General features: G+C 53.0%; 1 protein-coding gene across 20 annotated transcripts in view; it reads left to right on the forward strand.

The window, feature by feature from the left end:
* PCBP3 (poly(rC) binding protein 3) overlaps positions 1–23539 on the forward strand; it is a 65288-nt gene that overhangs the window by 26334 nt on the left and 15415 nt on the right. For 5 of the 20 annotated variants that reach the window (XM_075430142.1, XM_075430140.1, XM_075430139.1 and 2 more), the window contains 10 exons: positions 7855–7926; positions 8133–8156; positions 9168–9200; positions 9849–9965; positions 10388–10519; positions 10830–10958; positions 13734–13877; positions 16750–16791; positions 21501–21579; positions 22333–22392. In XM_075430142.1, the coding sequence (XP_075286257.1) occupies positions 7855–7926; positions 8133–8156; positions 9168–9200; positions 9849–9965; positions 10388–10519; positions 10830–10958; positions 13734–13877; positions 16750–16791; positions 21501–21579; positions 22333–22392 (832 nt within the window). Of the gene's footprint in view, positions 1–7776; positions 7927–8132; positions 8157–9167; positions 9201–9848; positions 9966–10387; positions 10520–10829; positions 10959–13733; positions 13878–16749; positions 16792–21500; positions 21580–22332; positions 22393–23539 lie in introns of all 20 variants that reach the window. The other 15 variants (XM_075430143.1, XM_075430145.1, XM_075430148.1 and 12 more) reach the window with 10 other exon arrangements.

The following is a 23539-nucleotide window of genomic DNA, read 5'->3' on the forward strand; positions in this document are numbered from 1 at the left end:
TCTCGTCACCTTACAGGGCGAAATTTCTGATGAACTTGAGCAGATTGGCATTCACTAAAAATACTATTTATATTGTCAAATTGTTCCAAAAGTAACAAACAGGTTGAATTGGAAGCGGATGAATTAAAATGCCTTGTTCCCACTCACCTGCTCGCTCCAGCCTTCCAAAAGCAGCTTTAATTCACTACAAAATTTAACAAATTCAATGAAGACCTTTTATTATGCCGAGCAGGGCTACCTTAGCTTGTCAAGACCGTGGTGTCACAAGACCTGTGCAGCCTGCTGTAGGTGACCCTGCTTCAGCAGGAGGGTTGGACTAGATGACCCACAGAGGTCCCTTCCAACCCCTACTATTCTGTGATTCTGTGATTCTGTGTGAAAGGTTCAGCTCACTGATTTTGCTCAAGGTCCCACAACCAGTGAGCCCTGAAACCAGCCCAGACAGGGTCTTCTGGGTTGCACAAGAGCATCTAGCAGCCTGCTCCCACTAGATGGAAGTTCCTTCACCGTTGTGTGTCTGACTTCTGCTTGCAACACAGCAGCAACTCATGTGAATGAGTGGAAATTCTGCATCCTATAGATCTCTGCAGATATATATCTCGGATACAGTTTCCTAAATTTCCCCTAAACCTGGTAATTAGCATAATCCTCCAAGTTTTATGTCTTCTGCAGCTGTATCAGGGCAAGAGGTAGGTGCTGTCATGCTGCCGGCCTGTTGCGCGGGATGAAGTTATCGCATGCAAGACCTTCCTCCTAGGGCGATCGGTAGAGAAGAGCTGCAGCTTTGTTCGCTAGCCTTCACACAAAATATGGCAGTAATGCCACCGCCACTGCGACAAAACCAGTCCTTCCCCTCAGACTGGGCTTGCCTGAGAGATGGTGGAGACTAACATCGTCTGACATGCGGGGCCCGATTCTGATTTAACGCGTGGTTGCACATCCATGCGCCAGCCGTGCCAGGGTTGCACTTCTGTGGGTGGCTGCTGCTGGTCTTGGTTAACTGTTGAGGTGCAGTAGGCTGCAATGAACCTCATGGTGCTCAGTGGATGAGCAGGGACTCGGACTGGCCATGCCTCCCTGGCTTTACAACGTCCCCGGGCTGGAGCCAGGGGGTGGTTCTGCTCTTCGTTGTAGAGGCTTCCCAGCTTTCCTCACCCTCTGGGACAGGTCTGTGCTAGAGGTGTGTGATGCTGCGTTTCTATTTCTCTTGGTTTATTAATCAGGTCAGAAATCGCTCTGAAATGTGTGAAATTCTACTGAAAACCTACAAATGTAAGGTGGGTTCAGCAGAGGCAAAAGGGGGCTGGTACAGCTGACACCCAAAGCAGGATGCACAGCCTGATATTGGCTTGTGGGTGCATCAGATGAAGTAGAAACCCAGGAAAGCAGCAGGGAATTTCCTGGAGCGGAGAGGAAACTTAGCACAGCTTTGGACTGGTCTGAGAGCAGAAGTATGCCTTTGGCTGGAGTGTGGCTGAGCCCACTGTGGTGTGACAGGGCTGGAGCTATGGGCCATCGTACCGGTTGCTCCTGGACTCTGGCTAATACTTATATCTAGAGCCAGTATCTCTCCCTGGAGGGCCACTCAATGTAAAAAACCAACCCTGCTCTCTATAGAGCAAAGGATCTGGTGAGAAAGCCATGCTGAAGGGTGGTAAGGAGTGATTATTTAGAAAGAGAGAAGCGCTCCCAAGAGTTGCAGCCAGAAAAGATATTGGTGGGAGAAGCAGGAGTTAGAAGACCATCTGAACCACGGGGATAGAAAACAAGGCAGCAGGAGAGCTTGCTCTGGTGGTCCTGGCACTGAATTTGTGGGGCAGAGGAGCCAGCAGAGCAGAGAGGGGAAGGGGGGGAGCAGAGGGTCCAGAGGAAGGTGCATTTGCATCCCCTCAGTGGTAACTGGCATAGAGGTGAGCAAGAATGGAAGAGCCCTCTGGTGCACAGGAGGAAGGAGAGGAAGGCAGGTTATAATTGGTCGTCAGCAGCCAACGAGTGACATCCTGGGCCATGAGTGGAGACTTCTCACCTAGAGGAGAGCAAGGAAGTGGGAGGAGGTGACTGAAGCTTCCAGAGATGCCTGCTGCAAGAGCAAGACCAGGAGCAGGGATGTTGGCCTCCTGTGACGCTTGGAAAGATCAAGGCCAGGTAAGAAGGAGGGGTATACTGCTGGCTGATGTACCGAGGTAGCATGGAGGTATCTTTTCTTTTTTGGTTTGAATTTTCTAAAAAATTTCCACTGGAGCTGGAGAGCGAGCAGAGGAAAGGTCAACCAAAAAGACTACAGTTTGTGGAAAATGGCAGCAGCTGGAAATGCAGCTTTATTGCAAAACAGCATTTGGTGTCACCACTCATGTGGATGGTGCCCCTGTCCTCTCACAGCTTCATCTTCTGACAGCTGAAGCCTGCCGGTGGTTGATGCGTTTCCATTTGGAGCCTGAGTTTAAGGGAATGCTTGACTTTGTTTTTTTTTTTCTCCTCTCTCCTTCCACCCCCATCCTGACCTGGCCAGACTGCTTTGTCGTCATAATCCTGGGCTGGCTGCATTGCAGTGCTTCCCAGCCGCTAAAACGCAATGCTGAAAATCGCCGGATTAGGTCTTAATGGCAGGATCAAGCCGCCGGGAGATGAGTGGGGAGAAAGCTTCTGCTTACGCAGGTGGACAGGCAGTGCTCCTTGGGAAAGCAAGCTAGAAAGCATAAAATGTCGGAAAAGCAGCTTCTTTCCTGGCTTCTGCTGCTTTTCTCTACATTTAGCACATCTTTCGGTTTCCAAGGGTCAGAAGGTGCTGGGCTGAGTTTTGTGAAGGGGATACTGAGAGGTCAGAGGCGTTTAAACATCTCCTCCCTCGCAGTGGGAAGTGTTGTCTTGAGTGGTGGACTTTCTGGCCAAGATGTTAATCCCCGACATGAGAGTCTGTGAGCCACATTAGAAATCTGGGCTGTGCCGTAGCATATTGTGGTGTGCTGAAGGACACTGAAGCTTTGTGGTCATCTGTAACACCTGGCTTTCTGCTGGTGGGGCTCCTGAAACACCAAAGAGTCTGGAAAGAGTGTTGGATGTTTTTCAGGGTGGCATTGGCGTTGAACAACAGCCAGGATGCTCCAGGGTAGGGTCTTGGGAGTGGTCCTCTAGGCAGGTGGCACAGCATTCCTGTACAAACCGGTGCTCCGGCCACCCTGCTCTTTACCTGCACAGATTGGCAAGGGCTCTTGGTCAACAGGGCTCCAAGGTGTTGGAGTTTATCAGACTACACTGACCAAACCTGTAGAGAACGTGTGGTTTTCTGGAGGCCATGTGATGGGTGAAGGGGGTGATGGACACTTTCTTCTTTGAGTTTGCTTGGCAGTGCCTGTGAACTTTCCATCCAGATGTTTCAGGGAGGGAGCGGGTTGTGGGACGTTTCTGCACAGAGTTGTCCTCTCTGTTTGTTTTTGGACAGCTTGAACAAAACACTGCTGTCCCCCAAAACAAATACCTGGATGAAGCCATGAAATTTGGTCTCTGTAATGCTGATGAGAATATTGGTCTCTGTAATGCTGATGAGAATATTCCATGACGAGATCTACCAAAGAAACTCTACCTTGTGCATGTATCTTCTGGCAGGACCGTCCATCCCAGAGGCACCAGGGTGACTTTAGTGCAGATAAGAGAGAACCTCCCCCCGGAGCTGGGATCTTCAGGCGGTAGCAATGCTAGCAGCAAAGCAAGAGGAGCAGTTTTGTGACGGAGCTCGTTTATGAGAGCCTCAACCACCTTCTCCAAAACGCAGGCTGCTGCCGCCGCATCCTAAGGCAGCAGGGGCTGTCTCGGGGGAGCACGGCAGCAGATGCCTTGGCTCTCCGCTGGGCATTTGCAGAGGAGGCGTGGGCAGCGTTTGCTGGAGCTGCGCCGCGGGACTTGCTCGCATGTGGAGAACGTGCCAAGTGGATGCATGGGAGGTGGAAAAGGAGGAGAAGGAGGGCTGGCATTGGCAAGCTCGGAGCCAGTGATTTCTTCGGGCCCTTGCGGGAACACCGGCTCCACCTGAGCTCAGACGAGCCCCTACTATTGCCCGTCTGGAGGGGGCTGGGGGATCCCAGACTCCGCTTTTCCAGCTCCCATTTAGAAACCAGGCCGGGGAACAAAGTCCAGTCCCGAGCTCAGTCTTCCTCCCCCTATTCTGCTGCACACTCCATCTCCTGTCTGGGAGATGATCATGGTATTAAATTAATTTAATACGCAGTGTTCAGAATTCCCCTAATTAGAAGATTTTGCTTAAATTTCAGGAGAGTATCAGGATTTGTGAGGTATCAGCAAGCATAAAGGCAAGAGCACCAGTTTGGGCAATTGCTCCAACCTCTAAAAAAATGGAAAAGAGAAAAATCAGACTGTGTATCTTTGCACATGGGGAACGAGAGTCTTTCTGCTGTTCTGGGTTTCAATTTTCCTTCTGCTTCTCCTTCTCCTCCTTGGTCACTGGTGCCTGAGCTGCTTTTTCAGGCACAGGGAATTCCTGATAGATTAAGGAAATTTCCCCAGATGTAATACATTTAATCTTGAAACCTAGGGAGAGGGAAGAACTGAATTGCTCGGAGTACTGACGATACCTCCTCCGAGCACTCTCCCAGAAGGCAGCTGCATTTAAAAGGTCTACTTACTCTGCAATAGGATCATTCTTTGGAAAACGTTAGCCAGCTGTTTTGAGGCAGATCAGTGTTGAGTACGGCACTCCCCACCCTGCAGAACTCCCCTCGCTGAGGTGCGAAGACATTTGGCTGCTCCCCGTGATGGCTGTATGTGGGAGATGCGGCTCTGGTCCTCCGCCTGCGGAGGTCCAGGCATGATGCTCAGCAAGAGTCTCGCTTGGCTCGCTGTGCAACTTCCATTTCAGGGCCAAACTCGACACTTCTGTCTCCTAATGCTGCGTCTTTGGCCTCTGCGGGGCTGCGCCTGCTTTGCGCTGGGTTGGGTTTGGGCTCTGTGTCTACTCTATCTGTTGGACTGGACGTAATGGTGTCCTCAGGGCTTTCAAGTAGATGGACAAAGAAGCCATTTCAAACCTTCTGTGAACTAGGCAGAAAATGAAGAGGAAGGGTCCAAGATGAGTCTCTCTCTCTCTAGGCAGGGAATGCTCTGAAATGCTCAAAATGGCATTTGGGGGATAATTTTTCCCAGCCCTTTTGTCCGTGAAGAATGAGGGCTGTGGAGGGAGGCACACACCCAGGGTAAATGCCTCGGCTCTGTTGTTCCCATCGTTTCCATTGAGCTCGCGAACCCCCCGTATGAAAGACTTACCTTTCACGAGTATGATTAAGAAAAGGCCAATGTAGCTTTCCCGCTCGCTGGAGCATGAAGCGTGTTTAATTTAATAATGCTGATAAATCTTAAAGCCAGGAGCATTTGGCTAACACATGACCCACTTTTTCAATCAATTGGAAACATTTACATAACGGCCTGATGCAGAGTTCCTCCCGTGCGGGATGTGGCGCCGGGGATGGCAGACACCCCCCGCGATAAGCTCTATGGCACCGTAGGGCATCTGGTGGAAGCAAAACAGCGAATTTGGCTGGTCCGTAGCAGTCAAGTTGTGACCCATCTCGGTGGGACTGTAGGCTCTCCTGCTGCCGCAAGGATATGCCTGGGTTTTGAGCACCTCAACCACTCAGCTGGGCTTTGGGGTCCATCAACCCGGTGGCAAAGCCCAGATTGCTCCAGGGTCCCAGCCTCACCTGCTGGCTCCCAGCCGTGGGGCTGGCACCCTGGGCTGTAGCTGTCCGGGCCACCACGGTTGGGCAGCTTGCAAAGGGAAGCCCTCGGGGTGGTGTGCGGGGCAGGATGGCTTGCAAATTCTGCCTCTGCAAGTCACGAAAGCCACTGCCTGAGGCTGCGTCTTGACCACCAGCTGTGAACAGCTTCTGCCTTCCTCTGGCTCTGCTGTTAGAGGATGCTCGTCAGCCGGGGAGGGGATTGTGGGTTGCTGCAGTGGTGTCGCAGCCCTCTTTCTTTCCCTGCGGCAGGGCTAGATTGCTCCTGGACCGGACATCCCTGGGGATGGTTGTCCCCCTGCACGGGAATGGCACCTCTTCCGTGCAGGCATTTTATCTCCTGGCACATCAGGAGCACCAGCAACTCTGACCTCCGTAAATCAGCCCATTTATGCTTTTCATCATTGCTTCCCATGCACAGAAATTGGCACCGGGCTAAACAGCACAACCATATTTTCCTTTATTGGTTGCCTGCGTTGGGCTCGGTCTTCAGAGAGAAAGTTCCTGATCTTGCACGTTGTGCTATCATGTGTCATCCCATTCCCATCACTCTGGTCCTCAGTGTCGTCACCTTCTTCCTCTGAAATATTCTCCTCCTCCCCACCTTTAACAGTAGCTTTTGGCTTGACATCTTCAGCACACTTGATTTCTTATTGTTCTGGTGAGGATTGTACTTTTTTTTCAGTTGTAACATCCAGTGGCCTCAAGATCGGCATTTGCAAGTAGGTTATAAGCAACCTCATTCCCAGTGAGCTGATCTCCTGTTAGTTCTGTGGGAGCACTGCCTCCCTGCTAACCACGTGGGATTTATCCATTTTGGGTTTCCTCATAACCTCTTGAAAGAGGTTTTACATCAAACCCATCTCCTAGCCATGATTTGTGTATTGCTGCGTGTTTATTCATCCCGACTGCCTCTTTGCGTTAAAGTAATACTTGAGAAGTGATCTACTACCCATTTTTTGGTCGCTTAAGTCCGTGTCTGAGCAAAGGAAAATGCCAGATGCTTGTGACCAGGATGAAAAATCTCGCATCTGATATGTACTGAGGGATTAAATAACACGGGGGGGGAGAGTTGCTTCAAATCTCACAGCGTTGCACGTAGAAGGACGCTGGCACCTCCTTCTGAGACAGGACTGGCCTCCCCATGCACTAGGCTGCAGAGACATTTCACGTGCCCGGTCCTCATGCAGAGATGCTACTAAGGAGGCGTCAGGAAAGAACAAGAAGGATTTGTTGCCGTTCTGTGATTTTTTTTTCTTCCCCCTGCCTTCAAAGCATCGCTGTCGTTTTTCCCTCTAGAGGGCAGAGGAGGAAAGAGAGAATGGGAAGGGAGAGGAGAGTGATGACAGCACTGGGAAAACTCGCAGAGGTTCCATTAGATACGCGCGGAGCATGGATGGCTGGAAATGGCGTGGTCCTGAGATGCAGTGCCCAGCAAGGGTGCTCACAGCTCGGGCTGAGCAGATGTGCAGCAACTGGGACACCAGCTCCATCCTTCCCGCTCTGTGCTCCTGGGGTCAGACAGATATTTCCTGCTTATTGAAAAACTGGCTTTTGATTTTCTGAGTGCTCGTTCACACTCGAAACAGTGAATTTTGGTTTGCTAGGTAGGCGCCTTGGCTCTTTTAAAGTCCCAGTTCAGGCATCGGTCTTTGGCCAGGCTGCTCCGCTGACTCCCTGCTCCTGCGTCCACGCGCTCAGCTGGGCACATCTGCTTTTCGGCTCATGCAGGTGTGGGCCAGCCATCGGGCTGTGCCACCTCGGACACTTGAGTCTTTGCTCCCGCAGTGGCTTTTGCATGAAGCCGGTGGCAAAGCTGCGGCAGAGCTGCGGGCTGTTCCCAGGCTCGCGTCCAGGGCGGACTCTATAGCGAGCAGCCAGCCCGATCTGCACCCGCTAAGGTGCTCAGCCCAGGACATCTCCCACAGGTCCTCCAGCCGTGGCTTTCCCATGCCCTGCTGCTCTGCAGGGTCCATCCCACACGAGGAACCTGCCTGTTTTGAGAGATAACCTTTGCCCTCTCTGTCCCCAGGTGATACAGCCGTGGTGCTGTCGTCTTCTGCGCCAGGGCTGCCCTCCCAGCTAACGCGCGTCTCCCATCCCCTGGTAGGAAATGGAGTCGAAGGTCTCCGAAGGCGGCCTGAACGTCACCCTCACCATCCGGCTGCTGATGCATGGCAAGGTAAGGGGCTCCCAGTGAGGGGCTACCACGTGGGTAGATGTCCTCATGCTGATGGAGAGGGTGGCGTGGTGCTCCTGGCCCTTCTCATTCCTGCCCTTCTGCTGGGGACAGCGTGCACTAGGTATTTGCTTCATGATGGGGTTGGGCTGGATTGTCTTCACATTTTGTAACATTGATTCCTTTGTGTATGGCTTTTTTTTTTGTAGGAAGTTGGAAGCATCATTGGAAAGGTAAGGACGTCTTTTAAATGTGTACTTAATGCTAGTGCCTGCACCATTTGCTGCCTGCGGTGTGGTAGATGCCAGTCACTTCTTCCCTGTGATGTGCTTGTACATTTGGTGTGTGTGATCTTGTTGCTGCATTTGTGAGACAGAAATTATGAAAGACCCACAGAGGGATCAAAGACCATTCCCCTAAAAAAAAAAAAACCCACCACCAAACTTACCTAGTGCCATTTCCAGCTGCTTCACTGGGGTGAAGAAGAAGTGCTTATGATTATGTTTCCCTGACATTTTAATCAAGTAGCTTCGTTAAGAGAGATCAAAAAATGGCATGAAGACCAGTTTAAATCCTGCCACACTTGTCTCTGAGACCACAGAACACCATTTAGCTTGTGCAGAAAAACTTCACAAGGTTCTCTGCTCCCTGGCGCTTGCCACGGTGGTTTGGAAAGTCCTGGCTCTACAGGACTGGGTTTTATGGTGTTTTTAAACGGCAGGTTTATGGTGGCAAAGATCTGCAGCATGAACGCCTTTCTTCTATATGCTTGTGCCTTATTTTTCCATCAGCCTGTCCAGCCCTGGAAAGATTCACAGTTGTACCTGCTTTATAGCTGGATATAAAGATATTAGATCTCTCCACAGATACTAGGTCAGAAACTGCTCTTTGGAGCTATCCTGAAGTGCCAGCTTTTCTCAGCATCCGACCAGTTTCTGAGCTGCTTCCATGTGGTTTTCCCCCTAATGGGAAACATAGAAAAGGAGCTGGAGGCTGCAGTTGCGCATTAGTAGCTGTTTTGTCTGCCGTGTCGTACACACATGGGGAGCAGGGCTACGATGGCTTACACCCTCAGCTCTTCAGCTGACCATCGCGTGGGGTTGGAGGGCCAGGTGTCAAAGAGCTGCCCAAATGTTTGGCTATGTGTTGCTACGTTTTAGAGGGAAGCATGTTTAGAAGGGTTCTTTTGAAGGTGGAAGTCTTGAATCTTTAGCAATAGCTTGTGTTTCTGCTTCTTATTTCAGAAGGGAGAGACTGTGAAGAAGATGCGTGAGGAGGTGAGCAGCCTTGCTCTGTAGAAGGATTTGGAGGAGTGGGGGAGAGGAGTGGGAAGGGCTATCGGGCTGTCCTGCCTGGCAGCGTGAGCTGCACATTGCCCTGTGTGATACGTGGATTAACTCCCAGAGTCAGGACATGCAAGCCAGCTGTGCCCAGAGCTCTTTGGTCCAGTTTTCTCACTCTGTTTTCAGACTCCTGTCACATTTGATGGGAATTTTCCAGAGCCAAGAATTTGCTCTTAATGAAACATTGAAATTAAGTCACTCGTAAGATGCTTGAGATTGTCCAAGGTCTTTGTGCCAGCAGCTACCAAGGAGTTATCAGACCAGTAAGCAACACTTCTTTTTACAAGCAGTGATCCCGTGAGCTGGTCTTGCCTTGTTCATGTGGCTTTTGCATTGCGATAAAAGACCCAAAGTGGATACTTGGAAACCCTTTCTGAGGGTCAGGGTAAGGCAGCGCTGTAAGCACCACGGGGGGCAGGGATGGGAGTTTTTAAGATTAGCTGAGGTGTCAAGAGGCTGGCACAGAGGATGAAGAGGGACCAGGCTGGGACAGGACCTGACCCAGAGGAAGGGCTGTGCCTCTGGTGCATCTTTGTGGGTTGCTTAACTGTGGCTATACCAGGCCTGCCCTTCTCTTTCCAGAGCGGGGCAAGGATCAACATCTCGGAGGGAAACTGCCCTGAGCGAATCGTGACCATCACTGGCCCCACTGATGCCATCTTCAAGGCTTTCGCCATGATCGCCTACAAATTTGAGGAGGTGAGCAACATGAGCCCTTTCCCCCAGGAGGGTAGAGTAAAAGAGTTTGCATCCAGACCCTTGGGTGGCCCACCAGCCAAGCAGAGCTCCAGTGTGTCCACTGCTGGGGGCGGCAGCGCAGATGGGCCTGGGTTCCTCCAACCCACGCATACCTGGCTGGACTTGCTTAACTGGTACACGACCTCGGCATGAAACCTTCCAGACAACTCTAACGAGGCAAGAACTGAGCTTCGGTGAACTGTCCCAGAGGTCTGGCAGTTAATGAGCTGCAGGGATGCGCAGTGATGCGGCTGCAGGCAGAGACCGGCCACAGTCTGGGGGACGTGACCCCTCTTTTCTGGCCCAGGGCATTTGGGTTGGCCTGGATGGCAGGCGTCTGATCGGGTACCAAGGGCTGATGCGTTGCACTCTTCCTTCTCAAGGACATAACCAACTCAATGAGCAACAGCACTGCTACCAGCAAACCTCCGGTGACACTGAGACTGGTGGTGCCAGCTAGCCAGTGCGGCTCGCTGATCGGCAAAGGAGGCTCCAAGATCAAGGAGATCAGGGAGGTAAGTCAGGCTTGATTTCATTATAGCATGTAATCACAGCTCCTCAGAGCTGATCTGTGACCAAGGGGGAGCTGCCTTGGGAAGGGGGATCCTTACGCCGCTGGCATGATGCACCACGTTGCTTCGCAGGATGGTCCCGCTGACGCAGGCGCAGCGTCCCGTGGGACCTGGGGGTGCAGGCAGCGTGCCGCAGCTGAGCTCCCGCGAGGCGGTGCGGCTCTTGGGAAGCGCACGGCGTCGGAGCTGGAGCTGGCTTCCAGGAAAGGCATTCAGCTGTGGGATTTCTCCTCCTCTCTCTTTCTGTCTCCAGTCAACAGGTGCTCAGGTTCAAGTGGCGGGGGACATGCTGCCCAACTCCACGGAGCGGGCGGTGACAATCTCGGGGACACCCGACGCGATTATCCAGTGTGTCAAACAGATCTGTGTGGTGATGTTGGAGGTACAGTCTGTGACAAAGGGGGTAAAGTACATAGGAAAAAAACACCCAGCTGGCACCACAACAGCACTGGGAGCTGTGGAGCGTGTCTCTCGTACCCTTCACCACGCGTTGTCGGACCACTCTCATTTCCTGGTACCTCTGTTTGAAACCCACCCAGTGTGTTTTCCCCACCATCGTCCGTTGTTTCTGGAGTCCCACACTGGAAACCTGTCTGGTCGGGTGCCCCAAAGGAGATGGTCTGTGTCGTAGCACAGGGTGGCTTTGGGAGAGATGGGTGACAGGGGAGGCCAGCCGGGCTGGGACAGCTGCAGCCTGGTGTCCCACCAGCACCGAGGGTGCCATGGGAAGGGGACATGAGCTGCAGCCATGCCACCAAGTGCCTGGGCTCCTCTGCATGGGGCTCGCGGTGCCTGTTGAGGACCGTGGCTTGGAGGAGGAGGCCAGTGCACCCCCTACACTGGGGGAGCCAGGGCTGGGAGCGCACAGCCGGGTTCTGGTGCGGCACAGCAGGAAAGGTAGCAAGGAAGGCTGGTGGAGAGCAGGACCCGTTGGACGCACGGATGTGCATCCACGGTGCCATTTTCTGGGAGAAATGCTGACGAGCCAAGCCTGAAGATCACTACCATGGAGCGATGCTGCTCTATCAGTGGCTTATTGCCAGGGATGACCACAGCCACATGCCCCATGTCCACACCTGCCACCTCAGATGGGAGAAGCTCCAGAAGGAAACCCCCCGAGGACACAGAACGGTGACACCCTCCGCTCCTGGTGCCTCCCAGAGGTAGACAAGGACGGACAGATGTCGGGCCCCTCTGCCTCGCGGCACAGCTCGCACACCGCTGCCCTTTTGCGGCAGGGAGGAGCGCGTTTGCCGCTGCGAGGGCTTCAGATGAGGATGCTGGGGCTTGGTGGAAGTGAAAGCAAAAGCAAATGTAAGCAACTTCAGTTTGGCAGCAGCATAGCTAAGGAGGAATTGCCATGAGCCACGTTGCCCACTGCTGGTGGTGGTGATTCTCAGGTGGGTGCACTGTGCTGGCAGAGGAGCGCAGTTTTAGCCACACGATGACTCCAGGTTGTGCTCCAGACTGCGGCAGAGATGGGCCCGAGGTGATGCTTGAGGGTGTGTTGTGAAGTCTTTCGTGGCTGCGGTTCTCGGTGACCAAAGCAAGGGCTGCTGCTCCTCTGCATGGGTCAGCAATGGGAAAGAGAAAAGCCCCTGAGTTTTCTCACAGTCTGAAATGTGGGAAGTCCCCTGGCTTTAACAGTTTGCAGAGATGCTCCTTGTAACCTTGTAGTCTTAAATTGTCTTACCGCAGAAATCCTTGCTCATGCCCTCCAAGATTTGTAACGCAATAAAAGAAAAAGTAGGTTTGTGATTATAGAGGCTGGGCTTTGATCGTACAGCTTTCCTGCAGACTTGTGCTTAGCAGGAAGATTTGGATATGCCACTTGGCTACAAGTGGACATCCAGAAGAACGTATGGAAAAAATGCAGAATTTTCCATGAGATGATAGGCAATATAAATTACTCTATCTTTACATAGCAGTAACTGGGTCATTTCACCTTGGGCAGAACCAGGAGGCTTTGATCTGAAATCTTTCCTGATCCCTCAAAACCTCCCAAATCTCTTCTATGGTCTGTTAGTTATGTTCAAGAGGAAAACCAAAAGAGATAACTGGGGTGAAAATACACCGTGCACTGTGCAGTGGGATGCATCACTACAGCTTGATGTACATCGCTGCAGCTTCTGCTCATGCCTACCCAGGTACCGGTCAGGCCACAGCAGGGAGGATTGAGATGTCCTGGCCAGCTGGAGCAGGGCTGCCCTGGATCATGCTGCTGCAGGAGAAGGGCCCGGAGTGCATATGGTCGGTGCCTCTGCTGCTGGCATCTGTGTGGCTGCTCACACGGACCATTACCACCATCCAACTCTAGGATGAAATCTCTGGAAATGCTGGTGTTACCATCTGAGAGGGGTTTCCAGCCTCCAGCTCCTCCAGACCTCAGCACACTGGCCAAAGAGTTTACTGCCACTTGTCCCACCAGGGCATGGGGGGTCTTGACAACGGTGATGGTGCCTTGCAGCATCTGCTGCATGGCCATCCACATCCCAGCTTGGATGACAGTAGACCTAACTAAGTCTTGAAGGTGACTCTGTTCCAACGGTGAGGAAGATGAGAGAGGCTGAAGAGCTAAAGCACCATGCCAGGTCGCTCAGAGAGGCTGCTAACACCTTCTGATGGCCATGATGAGGATGCCACAGCTCCCGGTGCTCGACAGGGCTGTTGCGACTCCGGGGCGGGCTGTCAACGTGCAGGAGCTCTCAGGCTGCAAAGAAAGGAGGAGGCTCGTGGCATCCAGGGTTGAAAAGCCTGGTCCATGGGTGTAGCTCCTCATCTTGCTGCGCTTTGAGGGTCTTCTTGGAGTGTTTTGAGGAGGGTGCTGCGTTCCAGCGTCAGGCTGGAACCTAGGCCAGGTGACGCAGTTTGCGGAGAGCAGAGGAAAGGCAAGGGAGGCAGCGGAGGTCTGGGAAGTGATTTAGGGACCCATGCCTTGGCAGGGGATCTCCTGTACCCCAGGTTGTCCTTGTTGTCTGTTAAACACCAATTTCCCCCGTGTCCTCCTGTCCAGAAACGCGGTTTGCCTGGTGTGGGTGTTGCTGGCAGCGGGCCCGGGGGCCGTGCTCCGTCGGGTGCTTTCTAACACTCTTTTTGCCGCCGTTTCAGGAAAAGCTGTTCTAATGTTCTTTCTCCCTCTCCTTGTCCCTTTTCCTAGTCCCCACCAAAAGGTGCCACCATTCCCTACCGCCCAAAGCCCGCCTCCACCCCTGTCATTTTTGCAGGTGGTCAGGTAAGAGCCGACCCGCTTGCAGCCTCCACTGCCAACCTCAGCCTTTTACTGCAGCACCAGCCGCTGCCCGTTAGTGCACTCAGGTTTCTTGCCTTCTGACTTGCATGGTGTCATCCCATCCGTTGTGTGCCACGGCAGGTGGACTGAAAGCTCTTTGCAGAACTGCCGGCGGTTTGGAAGCCCAGGCAGATGGCTTAGCTCCTGTGATGGCTGCTGGAGGAGAAGGAAAGGGCCACACCAGGGAAATAAGTTGTTAGCTCTGTCAGGTGCTTGTGCACCAAGAAAAGGCTGGAGTTTTCTTCATTAGACCCAAATTCAGTATTTGCCAACAGTTACCAGTGTGAAGGAGAAAGGGAGAAGAGCCTCATTGAACAAGAGGCCATCACCGTGCGCTCACGGTGGCTGCGAGTGTTTATTTTCTGGCATCTCTAGTCCAGTTAAAAATAGCTCGGCGTAGTTGTCATTGATCCAAGGTAGGAAGGGCTCATCCCAGCTGCTCCAGGACCATGCTGAGCCTCTGTGAAGGGGTCGTCCCCATCTCTGGCGCTTGGACAGTTTGGGGTGCTGCTTCCCCCCCCAAATGCCACGACCTCTGCTGCAAAGCCGGGCCTCGGCTGTGCCGGTGGGAGAGCCCTCGCAGCGGTCGGTCTGCGAGCTTGCAGACACCATGAGATATTTCTAGCGACCCTGGCGAAGCAGCGGGAGGTTTTTTTCTTTGCGCGATAACTGTTGCATGCATGTGCCACGGGAGCTGGCAGTTGTTCTGCAAACAAAAATCAGCTCCCCCGGCCTGTGATTTATGGAACGAAAGCAGTCAAGCAGGCGGCTGCTTTTGAAGAGGGGACTTGAACCCTTGCTTCTTCCACCTCATCTCCTCACCCGTTGACTGAGGACCTGCCTGCAGATGCCACCATGCCATGATGCACCAGTATCTAGCAGGAGAGGTGCTTTCCCAGGACCTCCAGCAGCCAGATATAGAGCCAGCACCATGAAGCTACAGTTAATGCCGCCAGAGCAGCTCCACACGAGTTCTTTCTTTTCTCCCCAACCATAATAAATAACAGAAGGACAAACTAAGGCTGGGAGCACAGCCCAAAGCACAGGCTATTTCAGGCAGCATGCAGAATTAGCATCTCTTAGTCATTGCCAGCGTCAAGAGGAGCGTGTCGTTCGGTCTGAGCAGCCGTCCTGGAAAAGAGCTTTGAGTCCAGCTGCTTGGTGAACTTATTTTCTCAAAAGGGAGAGTAAGGTGGAGGTAGCGTTTCTCCTGCTGACCCACGGTTGGTGTCTTGCACAGAAGTGAAGTCGTGGGAAGAAGTGAGAACTCTTCCCTGCCACCCCCGAGGGACCGTCGGCGAGCCCCTTTGGCTCTGCCGAGGGGTGGCACGGGGCGGGTGGGCGGAGGACAGCAGGTCACCGTCAGTGGTGCTGCGAGGCGCTCGGGGCAGGTTGAACCTGCAGGAGCTCGGCAGGCTGAGGGACGCTGTGGCCGATGGCAGCTGCCGAAGGGATCAGCCCTGTTGTCCATGGGTTGCGTCTGTCCAAGACACCTTCCTGCCCTTAATTAGCTTTTTCTAATCGTTTTTTTCTAATTCAAAACGAACGACCAAATTAAACTACCAGGAAAGACAGCTTTTTAGGGCAGCCTTTGCCACGTGGCCACGGGCACGCCGTTGCGCTGGGATGCCGGCAGGCACTAGGATCACCATTTCTGTGTGGGGGGCTTTGCCTCCTTCCTCCTCCAGGATTTTGGGGGTTTTCCTCACACCAAGCGCTTTGCCGTTTGCAGACGGTGTGGCAAATTTGCAGGACATTCAGAGGAGGGTATTTTTTTCTTGGCTACCTTTACTCTCCCTTTTTAAAGTGTTATCCATCACTTGTGCCATTTCTCTCAGAATCATCTGAATAATGTGTTAACCAGTGAGACATTTTGCTAGCTGGTTAATTCCAGAATACTGGGCTGTCTAGTGTCTGGCTCTTTATCCACAGCAGTGCTTATTTTCAGGTTATTTACAAAAGAGAAAGGATTGCTAGAAACGATGGGAAAAATGCTAAATTGCCTGTCAGACATCTGCATGGATTTGTTGGTTATAGCTGGTGAAAGGCATTGCAGTGCAAGCAGCCTGTCCCTGAGCCCTCTCCATGCTTGGTGAGACATCAGCACCAGCTGGCTTTCTGCGCAGCAATGCCTTTCCCCCCAGTAGAGCACTGGCATATACTGGGTGGATGTAAAGCACGTTGAGAGCTGCGCACCTGAAAATGTGGAGAGACTCACCGCACTGGCTTGCTTTCTAGGGTCACATTTAGGTGCGAAGGCCATCGGTGATGTTGCCGTGCATCCGCCACGCAGATAATTCTGATTTGATAAATGTCTTTTGTACGGCAAAGCCAACTCTTCCCGCTCTGTGCAATCCTGGCACCTTGAAAGGGCTGGTTCTCTCCTTTTGGAAAAACCTAACAGAGCTCAAGCCCTTGAAGTTAGGTAGCTCAGCGTGCTCTGGCTTTGATCGGAGGGGTACGTCTCCCTCCTGCCCCAAGGACTCGCTGCCGCAGAGAATTTCATGTGGCACGGGGAGGGGGCTCTTCCCCTGGGCTAGCCGGGGGGGGTGCATAGGGCAACTGCTCAGAAAGTGCTTCCCTCATCCCCTCCAGCCTCAAAACTAAGCTCGTTAAATCAGAATTCAAGATCGCGCACCCCGCTTTCTGCCGGTGGCAGAACGCCCAGCTCCCTCTGTGTGGGGTTATTTGAGGGCAGCGCGGGGTCCCGGGCAGGGCGGGGCGGGGGGTGAGCTCCTCTTTCGCCCCGGCATTCACAGCATTTACCCCACATCAGGCAGAAAGGAGCACAGTCCAGGGACTGCAGTCCCTGCGGAGGCACGGGGCTCTGCCGCTGTCTTCTGCCAGCCCTAATAACATTGGTTTGTTTTTTTTTCTTTCGCAGGCCTATACAATTCAGGGACAATACGCTATTCCACACCCGGATGTGAGTTTTACCCTCATTTTTCTTATACCCTTTTATGTCACCTGCATGCTACTGTTAGTTCACATAATATTAATATTAGACAATAATATTAATAGCATATTTTCAAAGTAACCGGCCGTGTGTAGTATCTGTAATACCTTGAATAGCCTTTTGACCTGTTAGCACTAAACTTTATTAATTCTGAGGACTTGGCCTGATGCTAAATTGTTTGCATTGTTCAGTGCTATCCCTTTGTTCTGAGACAAACCACATTCTATGCATTTTGTGCCTCAAAATGAACAAAACACGCAAAGAAAGGGAAAAAAAAAGAAAGACTTTCCCCTCTATTTCCCCTCCCGATTAAAACATTTGGTAAGCCAAGGGCTTATTTAAGTGCTGAATGCCTCGGTGGGGTGGGGAGAAGCCAGAGCTCTAGCGGCGCGTGGTTTCTTGCTTGAAGCCTGGGCAGGGGGACATGCCTTTTTGGGGGTCCTTCTCCTGGTGACTCGGAAGCAGGTGCCGAGGCTGGGCAAAACGCCACCCGCATCCCTCGGAGGGATGGAGAGGACAGCGGCTGCTGGACCTCACCTTGCCGAGGGCTGCTCCGCTCCTGCCCCTGGGAGCTGGACCCCAGACTGAAGCGGTCACCCTGGGTTTGGCTCTCTGCTGCCTGGGGGGCATGGCGGGCACGGTCCCCGCTTCGTCGCGCGCTCCTTGGTGTGGAGACAGGCACTGCTTCCAGCACGGATGGGTTTTGCCGGTGCTTGGATCCCCCTGCTCGTGCTGGGCTCCTGAGCCTGGGGAGGGTCAGGGAGCCATGGCGCGTTTGTGGGGGGATGTGCAGGGAACATCTGCTGGCACGTCTGCACATATAAGTTCCAACAGAAACAGAGAAGAAGTCTATTTTAAAGGATTTCTCTATGAAAAGCAGCAATGAAGCACTGTGACGCCAGCAGCGCCTTGCCGGCAGCAGACAGCTGCTGGGCTTCTGGGACCGTCGTGTCTGACATGTGCCAGGGAGCTCTTGGAAAAAGCTGGTATTTTCTAAACATGTTTCGGTGGGGATAAAACACCCGGCGAGTCCGACTGCAGAGGCCTCTTCTTGCCAGCACGCCTGCAAGTCAGGGGTCCGCAGTGGGGGCTGAGGGCAACATGCTGCTCAGGGGATGCGGCTTAATAGTCTGGGGGGAAAGCCTTCTCCAGCCATCCCGTGTTGGACTAGGTGACCCACAGAGGTCCCTTCCAACCCCTAACATGTGGCCAGTAGGTTGAGGGAGGTTCTCCTTCCTCTCTACTCTGCCCTGATAAGGCCCCATCTGGAGTACTGTGTCCAGTTCTGGGCTCCCCAGTTCAAGAAAGATGAGGAGCTACTGGAGAGAGTCCAGCGGAGGGCTATGAGGATGGTGAGGGGACTGGAGCATCTCTCCTACGAGGAAAGGCTGAGGGAGCTGGGCTTGTTCAGCCTGGAGAAGAGAAGGCTGAGAGGGGACCTTATAAATGCTTAAGAATATCTGAAGGGTGGGTGTCAGGAGGACAGGGCCAGACTCTTTCCAGTGGTGCCCAGCGACAGGACAAGGGGCAACGGGCAGAAATTGAAGCACAGGAAGTTCCACCTGAACATGAGGAAGAACTTCTTCCCTCTGAGGGTGACGGAGCCCTGGAACAGGCTGCCCAGGGAGGTTGTGGAGTCTCCTTCTCTGGAGATATTCAAGACCCGCCTGGACGCGGTCCTGTGCAGCCTGCTGTAGGTGACCCTGCTTCGGCAGGAGGGTTGGACTGGGTGACCCACAGAGGGCCCTTCCAACCCCAACCATTCTGTGATCTGTGAACATTCTGTGAGTTTGATGTGGCTCAGTATTCCTCTTCCTGATGGGTGCGTTGGGTAATAAATCACGGGACGGTTTTTTGCGTGATTCATAGTGGGGCAAGGCTGTTCAATACCACAAATGCACGCTCCCTGTGGGAGCGATTAGGAGTTGTAGGCTGGATTTTGATCGAGGGAGTGCTGATTTCACCCAGTTTCGTGGAGGCCAGGCTTTGGCTTTCCACACGATACCAGTGTGCATGCACATTGAATAGCGTGCTGTGATTGTAGCTTGGAAATATTCATAATTGTGTGCGCTTCACTTTTGCTCCCTAAGCGGAATATAAATAAATACACCTGCGTATTTAGCGAGGGCAGATCAATATATCCTTTGTCCCAGTTTTCCTTTACAAGTGGTAGTGGCAGCTTAGAGTGTTTTCCTTGCTATTATACTCCTCTGTTTGACAGGAATAAAATATATTTAACACATTTGCTGGCTGCGCCCTGCCCTAGTCCCAGCAGATTTGCTGAGACCTGGCAAAAGTTGCTCGTACAGGGGCCAAGCGCTCCATCCTTACTCTTATAGCTCTTTCACAAGGATTGGTCATTTTAAATGCTGCTCAGTGCAGAAACCAGTCTAGAACATGATTTTAGGGGATTGCCCTTGCTCTTGTAGGTGTCTGTGTTTAGTGGATGCCTTTTGCAGACCCGTGGCTGTGGAGTGGGTAGAATTTCAAATGTCAAAGCTAAAATGTGAGTTCCTGCCTGGATTTTCTCCCTTGGGAAAAACCCAGCCAGGTCAGCGAGAGTTTTGGCTCATGAAGGGCTTCAGCATTGCCTGGGTACTCATAAGCTCTTTGGGAAGTGACGTGTAGCTACCTGCCTTCACGAAATCTGCAGTGGGAGAAGAAAAGATGCCCGTGGCAGCTGAGAGTCGGGGGCGTTTGGGAGTGAAATAGATGGTGAGTGCAGGAAAGCTCCCAAATCAGGGCATCGCTGCTGGGTACGCACCAGGGCCAGCTGATGAGGTGTAACCGAGCGTTGCTCTGGGCACCCAGTGATGCTGGGGGTGGCTGTACGTTGGTCCCAGCGCTGCTCTCCCGTCCTGTCCCTCCCAGCAGCGCCGGTGGGGGAACTCCTCTCTGGTCTGCAGGGAAGACCAGAGTTTGAAGAATTGCTCTCAGGATTTTGCTTTCAGCTTTTTGCAGGCAAGCATTCACGTATCAGCTTTCACTTTAACGCCAAGGCGTAGCCACCCTCTCCTCTTGTAGGCTTTTTTCATTGCTGTTGTTGTGGGTGTTTGCTAAATACCACTATCCAAACTGACTCTTAAAAATCATGCTAGATCAGTGTTAGAAAGGATTTTGGTGTTTCCCCTGTTGGGCGAAGCAGGACCCCTGCCCCAGGTCGCAGTGGGAGCCTGAGGGGCTCTGCCTCCCCGGTGCTCCTTGGCAGCGCTGGCAAAGACCCGGGAGCTTGTGCCTGGAGTCCTGCCAGTGGGACTGGTTCTGACGAGGAGCTCTGCAAACAGGGCATGCCTGGGTTTAATTTGAGAGAAGACGGGAGAGTTCTTAAATTAAAAAGCAGTGGATGCTGACGTCCCTGACCGTGTTTCGGCAGGAACCCACCGTAGCATGTCTTTGGTTTATTTTCCGTGCCGCAAAAGGAGAGATGTGCGCGTGCCTCTTCTCGTGGGGTGGCGAGACCTCTGCCCCGAGCCGGGCTGGGCTCCCTCGGGTACCTCTCCGGGGACTTGCAGGCATCTCCCCTCCCCGCTGCCTCCCTCCAGTCTCTCCCCCCGTGTCCTCAGCCCCCCCCGGGTCTGCTCTCTCCAGCGCTTCCCCCTCACCGCTGCCAGCCAGACCTCCTCTCGCTCCCTCCCCAGCCACGCTGCAGGAGCAAGGAGGTTTTTGAGTGTCGTTTCCCCCCAAAATGTGGAAATCGTAACACCTGCCCCTCCCTTGCCGGGGAAGGGATGGGTGCGATACGTGGTTTGTGTTTGGGGGTGATGCGATCCTGGCAACCCTCTGAGCACCTGTGAAATCGCCAAGCAGGAGGTGATAAAGACCCTCACTCCTGCTCTCCGCTAGACTTCAGCCCAGTTTGTTTTGTTTTCTTTTGTTTTATTATTTTTGGTTTGGTTTTTGTTTTGTTTTTTTAAATTTGGAGCAGTGAAACAGAGCACAAAATGTATTCCAAACAAAGTCCTCTGCGCAACCACTTCCTGACGGGGCACGAAAAGCTGCCCAGCACAACAAGGGATACAAGGATCTGAAATACCTACTGGTCATGGCTGAAGCCCGTATTTCCCCGTACTGCTAAGGGGCTTGTGCTCAGAATGAGCTGACGTTAAGAGCCGCAGTTTGTCCGTCTCCCAGAGGCCTTTCCCATCGCAGGCGCAGCACGAAAGCGTTTGCTGCGGGGACGAGCGGTCGTGATGCAGCTCCAGCAGCACAAAGAGGGTCTTCTGGCTGCTGGCACGTGATGCCCACCAGCCTGGCAGTGCCTCCGAGATGGCTCCTCTGCTCTAAAGCTACCCTGGACCGAGCAGCAGCCTCTGGGCGCAGGTTGCGAAGCCCGGCAGGGGAAGGCAGCGGCTGGAGGCACCGAGGCGGCCGCTGTCTCGCAGCGAAGATGCTGAACCACTTGACGAGGGGCGGAAACTAAGAATGGGCTTCTTGCTGGTATCGTACTTCAGACCCTGACCAAGCACTCCTGCAAAAGATTTGGGCTTTATTGCATTTTACCCAGGCCAAGTCCTTCTGGTAATGTTTTTGCCATGTCTCACCATGGCTTCCCGGTTTGGTTTTTTTTGTTGTTGTTTTTTTTCCCCCCCCCGTTATAATTTTGTTCTTGATTTTCGGTGTGACTTGTTGTACTCTATGACAATAACCTTCTTAGCTCTAATGTCCCTCCTACCCCTCAGCAGTTGACCAAGCTCCACCAGTTGGCTATGCAGCAAACCCCCTTTACTCCCCTTGGACAGACCACCCCCGCTTTCCCTGGTACGTACCCACACGCCCTTTCTAGATATCCTTCTCTTCTTACCTGTAGAGTTTCTCTCTCTTTCTAAACTTGTGCTGTTTAAATGAGCAAGGCAAGTAAAGCTGAAGTTGCAATGTCCACAGGGGAAGGTTAACAGGGAGACAGGATGGACGTTTGGGGGTTACGGTCCTCACGGGCGAGCTCTCGGCCGTTAACCGTGCGCGCCTGGGCTGCTCCTGCGAAGCCACGCTTACCGTGCTCCCAGCTTTGCTGGCTTTCCCAGCAGAAGCGATGGGCGCCAGTCCCATGCTTCCCTGCCCAGAGGTGGTAGCATCCCCCGCCGTGTGCTGATCCGGACCCCGGTGGGACATCCCCGCTTTCCCGGGGGGAACGGCTCGGCGCCAGCCAGGGATGCTGCCCTGGAGTCTGTGGGGAGCGGTGCCGAGCCGGGCAGGACGGCACCCCTGCTCCGGGGAGAGCGATGGGAAGGAGCCGCGGCCGCAGGGAGCTGCGTTGATGGGAGGACAGCCAGACGTGGCGTGGCTCGGCAGCCTTGTCCCCAAGGCTGGCGTTTTCGTGGTGGCCTGGGAGGCAGATAGAGCGCAGGGGATGGAGATACTTACAGTACCTTTGTTTACTCCGTGGTCAAAGTGCCGGTTGGAAATGCCTTTTCTGACAATATGTTCATCATATTTTGAGCTTCCTAGATGAAGTGACATTGCTTATCTCCTCGAAGGCAAAAGCATTAAACCTGTTTCTTCTTTGCTCTTCAGGAGAAAAGCTGCCCTTACATTCCTCCGAAGAAGCTCAAAATCTGATGGGCCAATCATCAGGTAAAACACAAAGCTACAGGGAAATAAGCAGGCTTCTGTTGAAATATATTTCTTAAATAGGACTGTGCCATTGTTGTGCTCCTAGATAGACTGTGGATAGATTTGTGGAGAAGATGGCAGGTTTTCTTGGTGGGCAGGGAGAGACCAGGCAGCGCTGCTCCTGCCATTCTCCTTTGTACAGCATGTCAAGAGAAAAGTGCCTGGAGTTTATTGCCTGGTTTTTGGTATTTGCATGTAACTGCCATCTGTGTAATGGAAAGACATCAGAGTCATCACCCTAATTCTTTCATTTAATTTTGGATAAACTTAGCTCAGAAACAGTAGAAAAAATGGCTGTGGGAACAGAAATGGTATGCGATGTTAGCTATCTCTAAGCCATTCAGGGCGAGCTGCAGTTTTAGTGGGACAGGACCCTGAGGAACCAAAGCATGGCCGTAATCTTGGAGAAGTTGTGATGTCAAATGTCCTGCACATTCATCCATTGTCTACCATTACTTAGAGGAGTTATCCTGAGACCTGGCGGCTCACAGGTGATGTGAGCCAGACCCGGGGCACACGCGTGCTCTGCAGCCAGCCGGGGTACATCGCATGCGTGCCTCGGAAGAGTCTGGGGACGTCACCTAACTCTGAAAGCAAACGTAGCCCAGGTAAATAGACCCCACAAGACCACAGCAAACATAGATTTCATGATACCAACCTGCGCAGCCTTGTTTTCTGCGTGCCCTGCTTTGCCCTTTGCAATCACCCGCCTTGACCCCACCAGATGACAGCCATGGGGACTGCATGTGCACACCGGAGAGGGAGGAACTGGCATGCTAAAATGAACGATCTCCAGGTAATGGAGAAGGATGTGGCCGTTCCTCGATGGCCACTGTGATGCAGGGGTGGTGCAGTACCATAGTGCTGCGTGCCCCGAGGGCTTTCAGCAGCACCGGTGGCATCTGAGTGAGGGCTGAGGGACCCTGTCTATGAGTCTGAGGAGCCTAGCTTGCATTTCCAAAGACCCCTGTGTGCCTCAGCACTGCTCTGAGCCCAGCCCCAGTGCTCTGCTCCCTTCGGAACACATTTTCTGCCATACCCAGGCTGCTACGGAGCTGAGCCTTGTAACGCATGGCCAAGAGACGGGGACACCTGCACCCTGAGGGAA

Source organism: Opisthocomus hoazin, chromosome 9, assembly GCF_030867145.1.
Source record: "Opisthocomus hoazin isolate bOpiHoa1 chromosome 9, bOpiHoa1.hap1, whole genome shotgun sequence".
Taxonomy (NCBI): Eukaryota; Metazoa; Chordata; class Aves; order Opisthocomiformes; family Opisthocomidae; genus Opisthocomus; species Opisthocomus hoazin.